Source organism: Callorhinus ursinus, unplaced genomic scaffold, assembly GCF_003265705.2.
Source record: "Callorhinus ursinus isolate GAN/ISIS: 27379988/994484 unplaced genomic scaffold, GSC_fseal_2.0 scaffold13, whole genome shotgun sequence".
NCBI classification, from domain to species: Eukaryota; Metazoa; Chordata; class Mammalia; order Carnivora; family Otariidae; genus Callorhinus; species Callorhinus ursinus.
Window position 1 is genome coordinate 6,504,519 of NW_027397075.1, and position 11,349 is coordinate 6,515,867.

Consider the following 11,349-nt stretch of genomic DNA (forward strand, 5'->3'; position numbering starts at 1 on the left):
GAGACGCTTTGTGTGGGGGGAGAAAAGGAAACACTGGTTTATCATCTAAAGTGATCTTTTCTTATGCCTGAGAACTATTCAGTTTATATTTCTGTACAAATGCATATGTCTCGAATTAACACTCTCTATAAATACTGTATATAAAATTTGGAGTTTTTTTTGAAATTGGAAAAGTACTCACTAAGTGGCTTTACACACACACACACACACACATACACACACACACACACACACACTTGAATGAAACAAAATCCCGAGTGACTTAACACCTTTTAACTAACTGGCAAGATTTGATCCAACTGAGCACGTGATTCTATTTTAGACAGTAGGTGGAGCAAATGCCTTTGGATTATAATGACTTGCTTGTTTTTCTTATGAACCTGGGGTGGGTAGTGAAAGGTATTGTTTGGAGGTAGTCTTAGAATGAAATGTAAATCTAACCGGGCTAGTACTGATCTGAGGGTAAAGTGGTTAATCTCCCCAGGAAGTGGGAGTGTGTATGTTACCCCGAGATGCCATTCATTCACCAGATCTTCTTGTGCATTTGTTCTGTGCCTGGCTCTGGGGAGAACAGGAGAAATCAAACAGGGTTTCTACCCGTGAGGGTCCATAAGCTTGTGGGGAAGAGGGGCATCTGAGCAGACACTTGTGAGACTCTGTGGGAAGGGCTTTGGGGCCCTGAAGAGGCAGAGCTGAACTCCCAGGTGAGGTGGGGGAGGCGGCGTTAGCTTTACTGAAGCAGCCACCCTGCTATTGGGCCTTGGGGACAGTATTGAGGTTTGTCGGATGGAGGAGGTCCTGGCCAGGCCTACCCTAAAGAGGGTGGGGTGACCTTGGAAAGGCAGATGCAGGCTAGACTGTGTTAGGTTTTATCTTCCAGGTAGTAGGGAGCCATCGAATGTCATTTGGCAGAAGAGTGCTGTGCTTAGGGTGGTAGTTTTAAAATTAATAGTGATAGTGTGGAGGCTGAGTGAGGCAGGGGAGAACACGTGGTGGTGGTCTGTGACGACTGAGGGCCTAAATTGAGGCCGTGGCTATGGGGACACGAAGGGGCCGGCTTTGTAGCTGAAGTCAGAGGTGGCGGGGCTTGAAGCTCGTGCGGACGCAGAGGGGAGGTTGGGGCTCGAGGGATCACCATTCCCACTTTGTGATGCTGTTTTCTCAGAGAGGGCAGCACAGGGTGGGGAGGAGGTTATGGGGGAAGACAGGATGGATAAATATGGTTTGGAACAGGTTGAATTTGTAGCCTCCTGTGAGGTGTGAATTTATTTGGAAACAGGTATGCCGTGAAATACTGTGATCCACTCATGAGGTGTTTGGGACATTTTTAGACTGTTAGTAAAGGTGAAGAAGACATCGTACGTATGGAAGAGTGGCCCCTCAGCCTGGAGGTATGTTGCAGGGGGGGGGAGTTTGGCTCTCGTCATGTGGTGGATGGAGATGTCTGCCTCTAAGACCCCTTCCTGCTCCCCACAGGTGGCTCACTGTTAATAGAGTGACATGTTCTGAAAGGTAATCCAGGCCTCTTCATTCATAGCTTTGGGGTAATGCTTTCCTGTTTGATGGAGTAAGCGGAAGAGCCGGCCCGGGCTCCTGGTGAATCGGACCAGGATGCTGCCTGGGCCCGACGGCTGCGGGCTCCCTACCTCCACCATCGCTGCGCCTCTCATGAGCTCCGCCCTGTGTTTCAGATCACCGAAGTGGCCTTGGAGTACAACAACTGTCACAGGGACCAGGTGGTGGAGCGGCTCCTTCAGCACCTGCGGCGAGTGGATGCCCCGGTGTTCAGGCCTCTGGCGCCTGAGCCCCCCGCGCAGCTGCCGGAGCCGCCGCTGATCACGGCATCCCCCTGCTGCAACACCGTGGTGCTGCCCCAGTGGCACTCCGTCTCCAGGACCCACAACGTCTGTGAGCTGTGTGTCAACCAGAGCGCGGGAGGCGTCAGGCCGAGCTCGGTCGGCATGCCACAGTGCAGCTTTTTTGAGATGGCGGCAGCTTTGGATTCTTTCTACCTCAAGGAGCAGACCTTTTATCATGTGGCGTCGGGCAGCATAGAATGCAGCAATTTTCTGAGTTCCTACAGCCCCTTCAGCTATTACACTGCATGTTGCAGGACCATAAACAGGGCCGTGACGGGCTTCATTGATTCTGGACAAGGTGTCTTTGAAACCCCGACCGTCGCGTTTTCTTCCCTCGAGAAGAAATGTGAGGCCGATCCCCCAGGCTCCGTTCCTCACATTGAGGAGAACAGGTATCTCTTTCCTGAAGTGGACGTGAGTAGCACAAACTTCACAGGCCTGAGCTGCAGAACCAACAAGACCCTGAACATCTACCTTTTGGATTCAAATTTGTTTTGGTTATATGCAGAGAGGCTGGGGGCTCCGAGCGCCACTCGGGTGAAGGAATTTGCCACAATTGTTGATGTGAAAGAAGAGTCTCACTATATCTTGGATCCAAAACAAGCTCTTATGAAGTTCACCCTAGGTACTGTGGGCAGTTTCCTTCCCCAACATAAAAAAGTATTGCTTAACTTATTACTGGTAACTTTTATCCAGGGATCTCAGTACATCTGGTCATGGGGGGATGTCAGTTCTGTAGCTCATTTGAAATCTTTAGACTGTAGTTGGTCATCATTTTAAAAGAAGCTAATTTTTCTATTAAAGGGAGCAGAAACTTCCTAACTCCAGATTTTGGATAAGTTTGTCTTGTAGCCCCTGGGGGTTTGGGGGGGATAGGAGTCCAGCGTTCCAGATTGGCAGTGCCTGTCCCGTTTCTGAGTTGCAGTGAGCTACATGGGATGGGCACCTGGCCGCAGGAAAGGCTATGAGCATCCCGGGGGGCTGATGAATGGGACCCCCACGGCAGCACCTCTCTAAAGGAGCTTAAACAGGAAGCAGTGAAACGTAGAACCACCTGTCCTCCCTTTGGTCTCACAGGTTGGGATGTACAGGTATCAAGGCCACCAGACCTAATTTGTTCTCTTGCTGTGTATACCTCCTTGACAGACGCTGCTGTCATCTTCTGTGTCTAGATTGTAACAAAGAAGCATCAGGGGCAACAAACAAGTGTCCCGTTGCAAACCAGCAAAAACCCGCTTTGGGGGTGGGGAGTTCCGTGATGGGAAAACATCCGCGAGCTTGCTGCTGGGGCTTGGCAGCAGCAGTGAACTAACCCATGCTGTCCTGTTCCCAGGACTTTGCTGACATCCTTGATGTCCACACAAGGAAGTGAGAATTCAAAAGCCGTGTTAGTTCAGCCTCAGTGGAAACACGGGGAAAGTCAGTGTTTGCCAAATGGAGACAGGAGGAATTTGGTAGAGAGAGAAACCTTTTTACTTCCAAGTTTTAGAGAGTATGAAAGCAAGAGTAAACTCAAAGCCCCCTAAATAATAGTCCTTTTAGCTGTCTTCTTTTAAGCCCCGGTGAAGCTTATTTCTGATATTTGACACTTTTGGAGAGGCTTATGTAAATGTTGATTTTTTTTTTCCCATGTCAAATTATACACACACACACACACACACACACACACACACACACACACACATATAAAATATATATATATATTTTAAGATTTTTTATTAGGGAGAGAGTACAAGCAGGGGGAGCAGCAGGCAGAGGGAGAGGGAGAAGCAGGCTCCCCACTCAGCAGGGAGCCTGATGCAGGGCTCAATCCCAGGACCCCGGGATCATGACCTGAGCCAAAGGCAGATGCTTAACCGTCTGAGCCACCCAGGTGCCCCATCAAATTATATATTATAAATGTGAAGCTCCTGAGTGTTCAGAGGAACCCTGTGACCAGTTGCTTTATGAATTGCATTCTCTATTGATACTACAAATTGTTCCTGATTTGTGTTTTCTAAAGTTACATTTTGGTATACTGAGTTTTCTTTCCTTTTTTTTTTTTTTTAAGATTTTTAAATTTATTTATTAGATAACAAAAGAGAGCAGGAGTGGGGAGTAGGGGTGGGGAGAGGGAGAAGCAGGCTCCCCGCTGAGCAGGGATCCTGACACAGGGCTTGGTCCCAGGACCCTGTGATCATGACCTGGGCGGAGGGCAGACGCTTAACCCACTGAGCCACCCAGGCAACTCCCGAGTTTTCTTAAAGTGAAACAAGCCTGTGGTTTTAGAGTGTTTATTAGACTTCATAATTCTGTTCAGTAATACTTAGCATTCAGTGAGCTCATAATGGTGTTCAATTTGAATTTAATGGTCATCTGAAAGAAGCCTTCTTCAGATTGCTTTTGATCTTCTGTATCTACTCTGAAACATACGTCTAGCTCAGTTTTTCTTTGTCCTGTAGTTGGTGACATTTGTAAGGGTCCTTGTGAAAAAGTGCCTGTGTGTCGTTGGTTTGCAGAGTTGACTCTTCAGTTAGCTTCTCTGGGCCAGTTTAGGGATTTAGGGTTTGTTCACATGAGAGAATTTTTGGTTTTATGTTTCAGAAACCTAGCCAAGTAAGTAACTCACATGCAAGACAATGACCTCTCTTTAGTATGCACATGACACCCTTCACTTCTCCTTCCTCTGTGGAACACATCACTATGGATCAGGACCTCAAAATGGAGAGTTAGAAGTAGGAGAAAGAAGGGAGAACGCAGCAGATCAGTCCTGCTTTGGACAGACAACCAAGCGATCTGAGGACACTGGAGTTTATGGGGAGGGAAAAGCTGTCAGTTCAAGTTAGGTTTTCAGATTGCTTGTGGGTTTTATTTATAGGTTTTCCCACTAAATATGATTGAGTTTATTTTTCCTAAACTTTCAAAAAGGAAACTTGAAGAACTCGAATAAACATGAGAGACACCTGTCCCCTTGCGGCAGGTTGTGTGGTAGCTGTCTTTGTAGTGATGTTTAGTGGTCTTGCGATCGTAGGTTGAAATCTCTTAAAGATTGTGCCATGATGATCTGTGCAGTCTCGGGTGTCTATCTGTGGACAGATCCTGTTAGAAAAAAAGGAGAATTCCTAGTCTGTAAATACTAGAGCATCTGACATTATGCGGCATTTTGTTACCGAAATCCCCGCCTGGTGCGTTCAGGGTTTTGCCTGTAGGTGAAGTGTTAAAAATGCAAGCCTGTGAAGCCAGCCCAGTTTTTTTAAATGTAGAGTTTAAAGTAGGCCAGCTACTCTCCCAGTACTTAGCGAAGAGCTGATCTCATTTTCTCTTTATTTTTAGAGTCTTTTATTCAAAACTTCAGCATTCTTTACAGTCCCCTGAAAAGGCATCTCATTGGAAGTGACTCTGCCCAGTACCCTTCTCAGCATCTAATCACTGAAGTGACAACTGATACCTTTTGGGAAGTGGTCCTTCAAAAACAGGTATGGAATCATGAGAGAGGCAGAAATCATGCCATCTCTCCCTATTAAAATGATCCCCAGAGTCTCAGTTGTTGGGGTGAGCATTCAGGTTTGATGTGCAGATTAATCACATGGCAGTCTTCTAGCACAACACGCATGAGTTACATGCTGGTTTTCTAACTGCAAAAAGTCCTTAAAGAAAGCACATAATGGGGTGCCTCGGTGGCTCAGATGGTTGGGCATCTGTCTTTGGCTCGGGTCATGATCCTAGGGTCCTGGGATTGAGCCCCACATCGGGCTCCCTGTTCGGTGGGAAGCCTGCTTCTCCCTCTCCTTCTCCTGCTCCCCCTGCTTGTGCTCTCTCGCCCTCTCTGTCAAATAAATAAATAAAATCTTAAAAAAAAAAAAAAAAGAAAGCACATAATTGGAAAGATCTAAAAATAAAATTTTTCATCATTGGTGCATAAGCAGCATTTCTTGAATGCCTGCTGGGTTCTAAGCACAATGAGGACGTGAGCCCATTTCCTAGGTGCCAGTAACAGCCGTCTTCCCTTCCTCCAGGACGTTTTGCTGCTTTATTACACACAGTGGTGCGGCTTCTGTCCATCCCTCAATCATGTGTTTATCCAGCTAGCTCGCCTCCTGCCGACGGATACATTCACTGTGGCAAGGTAAGGGAACCTGCGACACTCCGGGCCTGTGCCTGTCTTCCTTACTTACGGCTTAGCCATATGGTTTGCAAGGGTCTGCCCGTTGTTCGTTAACCTTGGGTAAAACTTGGTGTGATTTAATTGTCGGTTTAAAGCCATGAGCAAAACCTCACCGAAACCGAAGTTTTCCTGATGAGTTCTGAGTGTTCCTTCCATGGTGTCGAATATTGTTTAGCCCTGATTGAATTCATGGAAGGGTGAGGGGGGGAGCAGTGCTGACCTAGTTGCTAGGACAACCCTCGGATTGGCCAACTCTCCGGAATACCATGGGAAGGGTGCCCACGGACTTGCATGGCGCTGGGGCCTCGGCCTAGTGAAAGGGGACAGGTCCCCAGTGTGCTGCCGACCGACCCTGGGACCTGGAGCAAATCTCTCTACCAGGTTTAGTTTCCCTCCTCACTGCTAAAATTAGGAGGAAGGATTGGTTGATAACTATGTGTTCTAGTTTTGTGATTCTGTGGGTAACCGGACATGGCCTCTGTAATAAGCAAAACAATTCTTAAATCATTGTTTTGTAAAAAACAAGCCTCAAATAAAGAGTTTTTGGAAAAGGTACTAAGCTGTTTGGGGTAAGGGGGGGGGCGTTGTTTAGACTTCAGCCTTCCAGACAGAATTAAATATAAAAGATTAAATCATAGGAAAAAATAGAACATAGAATGTTGGGTTTGCTAGTTTCCTTCAAGAGATGGGAACTTTCCAAAGTGAAGCAGTTACAAAAAAATAATTAAAGATAAACAGATTCCACTAGAAAAGGGCTCAATGAGAGAAGTGAGGAAGGTAGGCTTTAAAAAAGGGCAGTAGCTGTATTTTACAGCATCTGTATTTCACCCACTGGATCTGCTATAAGTGATGATTAGAGCCAAATTTGAGGAGTTACTGTGCCATGAGATTTTTCTTTATGCATCTTATCTGCCCTGCTCGTTGGAACACTCAGTGAAGCGGGTCTTAGGGTCTCTTTTTACGGAGGAGGAAACTGAGTCACAGGGTAGGTAACTGGCCAGAGTCACACTGCCTGTAAGTGAGGGACCAGGACTCAGAATCAGGTGTTCATACTCCAGACCCTGAGAAAGAACAAAGGCTTAAGGAACTGCCAAGAGGAGAAGGCGGTTGTCCACACAGGGGAATGTTCTTCAGCCTTAAAAAGGAGGGACATTCTGACACCTGCTACAACATGGATGAACCCTGAGGACTCAGTGCTAAATGAAGTACAAAGGTACAAGAGGACACGGGGCGCCTGGGTGGCCCAGTCGGTTAAGCGTCTGCCTTTGGCTCAGGTCATGATCTCAGGGTCTTGGGATCCAGCCCTACTCAGTGCTCCATGCTCAGTGGGGAGTCTGCTTCTCCCCCTGCCCCTCCCCACCCCTGCTTGTGCTCACACTCTCTCTCTCAAATAAACAAAATCTTTAAAAAAGAAAAAAAAAAAGGACACATACTGTGTGACTGCAGGGATGTGAGGCACCCAGAGGAGTCAGGTTCACAGAGACAGAAAGTAGATGGTGGGTGCAGGGGAGTGGGGAGCTGTTGGATGGATAGAGGGTCTCCGTTTTGCAGGATGAAGAAATGGTTGGGGAGTTGGGTGATAGTGATGGATGCACCCCATTATGAGTGCACTTATCACTGCTGAGCTCTGTGCTCAGAAATGGTCGGGCTGGGACATTTTATGTGTGTTCTACCACACTGAAAAACCAGCTGGGGGGCAGGGGAGACACAGCTGGGAGGGACTCCTGGGTGAAGAAAAGACTTGAGTAGGTTTCTCCTGGAGGAGGAGGAGAGTATAAGTAAACAAGTATGGAGATTACAGTCTAATAAGTGTAAATTAAAACAATAACAAAGTGTCATTTACACTTACTAACAGATGCTTTTAAGTGACAGCATCTTGTGTTGATAAAGTGAAGTTGGCACAGTCAGACCTAGCTCATGAATTGGGCGTAACCTTTTTGGAAAGCATGTTAGCAGCATTTGTAAGAAAGCACAAAAATAGTTAACATTTTTGCCCCAGTTAATTTCACTTTGGGGAATTAAGGAACTAGGGCTTGGAGAGGAGCGTGACACTGTGGCATGGTTTATGTCCAACAGGAGAGCCACAGCTAAGTCAATTGTGGCTGGGAGTTTGATGGGATTTTGACCCATTTGTGAGAGCAATGCTTTTCATATAATTAATTGAAAAGAATCGCATATGAGATGGACAAGTGCCGCTCTTCACAATCGGAGGCATATACACCAAGCCCGAATGAGAATCCCAGAAAGAAGGTCCTGATTAGCCCAGTGGAATTCTGAGTGGATGTTTACGATGATGTTTTTCTTTCAAATTAAAATTTTTTTGAAGTAGAACTCAGGAGAAGAAAAGTATTTGATGATAGACTAAAGCGTTCAGTGCCACTTGTTTAAAAAACGGAACTCTGATGTTTTAGGCAGGCTGTCCCAGGCAGAGGGAGGAGTGCTGTTTTGTTCAGTTGTTTGAAACGATTATAATTTGGTCATCCTTCTGGACAAATACATGGCACTGATTCACTCCCACCCCCCATTATACTTTCTGGAAACTTGTATCAAGTTAGTGATGCAAAAAATTGCCATCTTTTGTATGCATTGTTTGTGATGATTGACATTGGAGCCTCCTGGCCAAGTGGCCCTCTGTGGTCTGCTCCCTCCTTCTAGGATGTTTTTTTGTTTTTTTGTTTCTGCACCACCTGAGCGATCCCTGCGGGCTGGGGTTGGGGGCTGCTGCCTCCTTCAATAGTAATAAAGCACAGGGTGGGTAGTTGAACACGGGTGTCATTTTTTGTCATTTTCTGCGTTAGAAAATTAATCTAAAATCTGCTAAAAAATACAGGTTTTGTGGCCTCCCTCCAGATTTACAAAATATAAATATAAAATAGAGTGTAATCTTTATTTTCCAGCTTTCTTATGTCTTCAGAGGCTTGATGTATTTTGCACAGTGATTTCCTTTTTCCAGAGCCAATTCAGGGATTAAAGTACTTGACCAGATCCCGTCAGGTGGGTGGACTGCTCCCAAGGTGTCAGTGAGATGGTTTTTTGTTTTGTTCTGTTTTGTTTGGAAAGCTCATTTTTACTCTGAGGACATGTCCCTTCCACTCTGTAAGTGAGGTGGAAAGTTACATGTTCTGGAAGCATCAGTTCTTCTTGCCTGAGTTGCAGCCAGCTTGCATTGACTATGAGGGGCTGGTCAATGTGGCCACAGCAAATGTTCCAGTCTCTTCTCTTATCGGAGAAGCTTCTTTCAGGGTGGAGTGTCTTGGGCTGATCTTTTACTTTTTCTCATCTTTCCCTTTGCCAGGATTGATGTGTCTCAGAATGACCTTCCTTGGGAATTTATGGTCGACCGTCTTCCCACTGTCTTATTTTTTCCCTGCAACAGGTAATGCTGAATTTTTTCAGTATTTGGGTGGATGGGATTCTTTTGCTGAAAATGAAATGGGTTTAAGGCACTTCAGAAAAGTGAAATGCAAATCATTAGCTATTACTAAACTATTATGAATAAAATACATTGTTCAAAAAATGTGCCATTAGGGACCAAGGGTAAAAGGGCTTTGGCATCACGAGGTCGGATGTGGTTTTGGTGAGAACTTTCCCCTCCCAGAGCGTGTGTTCTCACAAACGTGAATGTGGCCATCAGGACTCGTTTGCCTTCTTGGCCTTAGGAGCATACTACGGTGGATTGAAAGCAAAGAGCCGCATTCACGTGGGGCAGGATAGTCGCTCATTGAGCCCCCGGATGTGAGGCCCTGCTTGCCCCAGGCTTTCACGTGTGTCATTTTCCATTGGGTCCTGCTGATGAGCACCTTGTGCCTCTTGTGCAAGTTGGAAATGGAGACTCTTCTCCCCACTGCACCCCATTCCTGGGATTCAAGGAGCCTTCTCCCCAGGTGTGCAGACTTCTGTGAACGTCTGCCCTGGGGCTGTCACCTTGTTGTCTTCACATTTGTCTAAGCGGACTCCCAAATTCAGTGATGACAGTAACTACCCTGAAAGCCCAGTAGACAGGGGTGGGACATAAGCAAAGGGGACAGCCTAACTTGGCAATTAGGAAATGTTAGATGAGGATGTTTTGCTAAAAGGGAAATTGACTCTTGGCCTTTGAAAGCCTGATAAACCAGATGTTCTGCCCTGTTTTAAAAAAAGATTCCCTTTTGTTTATAAAAGAATGGGTCCTCAGGGACCGGTCACACGGCTCTGACAGTATCTTTCCAGGGGGAAGCATTTGCAGGATTATCTTAGTGAAGTTCCTAAGTCATACATGTGATGTCTCCTGTTCTCATCTCCTGCACTCACTTCTGCTGTTCATTGTAGCCACTGCCATACTTTCTGTTTCTCCAGGAGCGTGCTTCCTTCCTAGAGATTGAATCATTTCCTTGTTTTTTCCTCTTTATCTCAAGGAATTTTTGCTGGAATACTTCCTGGGGTAGTAGGGTCCTGTCACATCAAACACTAAAAACGGAGAGTGACTCATCCTGTTCTGTTAACTGTCGTGATGAACCTTTTTCCTTCTAAGAAGCATTTAAAGTGCCACACAGTCAAGGGATCCTGGGCACTAACACTAGCAATTTCATCTGTGTGGGATGGAGGTCAGGCATGAAGTCTAATGAAGCCTGGTTTTGGAATTTCAAACATAGTCTGGGAAAGCGGTAAAGTCATAACACCCAGCACATGCCTTTGCATGGCGATGTTCTCAGCAACTAGAATGTAGGAGTATGTATTGAGAGAGAGCAAGAGAGAGAGACAGGGAATCGTGTTTGGGAGACTGAGTCAGGCTGTGCGGGGGGCCGAGCTTTCATCGGGAAGCCACCTGATGTCACTGTGGGGATGCGTGTTGGTGTTCCCTGCAGCCCCTCCCCATTGAAAAGTCAAGGAAGTAAATACTGGATATGAGAAGACAGCCCAGCTCTTTGTTTGGTACGCAGAGCTTGGGAAACCAAAGCCTTACTGCTCAGGAATGGAATTTTTCTTATTTCCTAAAAACAGAGTATTCAGCAATGAAGTAAGCTCCTCGTCAGCTGGTTCAAGTTGAGTGTTGGACATAATGGGCCAGAAGGTGTACATGGGCCATGGGCAGGAGCTGACCGCTTGCAAGAGAGGAAATGAAAAAGGTCTTTTTCACGATGCATATGCTTATGTTATTTTTAGTGAAGAGAATATGTGGGTTTTGATAAAAGAGAAGTTTGCACGTGCACTAGGTTCAAATGTGTGCGGCAAGTAGGGGAAATGTCAAGATGTTGACAGTTCTTTTGGAGGAGGATTCCAGGTGATGTGAGGGCTGCGCCTTGTTTGCTTTGCAGCTGGTCCCCAGCGAGCACGTGTTTTATAGTCATGGAAGAGAGAAGCCACATG

The 11,349-nt window shown here is 46.2% G+C and overlaps 1 protein-coding gene across 4 annotated transcripts in view; it reads left to right on the top strand.

Annotated features, from left to right (window-relative positions):
* TXNDC11 (thioredoxin domain containing 11) overlaps positions 1-11,349 on the top strand; it is a 59,436-nt gene that overhangs the window by 45,356 nt on the left and 2,731 nt on the right. For 3 of the 4 annotated variants that reach the window (XM_025855617.2, XM_073899500.1, XM_025855619.2), the window contains 4 exons: positions 1,692-2,484; positions 5,172-5,314; positions 5,855-5,964; positions 9,299-9,379. In XM_025855617.2, the coding sequence (XP_025711402.1) occupies positions 1,692-2,484; positions 5,172-5,314; positions 5,855-5,964; positions 9,299-9,379 (1,127 nt within the window). The remainder of the gene's footprint in view (positions 1-1,691; positions 2,485-5,171; positions 5,315-5,854; positions 5,965-9,298; positions 9,380-11,349) is intronic. The other variant, XM_025855618.2, reaches the window with a different exon arrangement.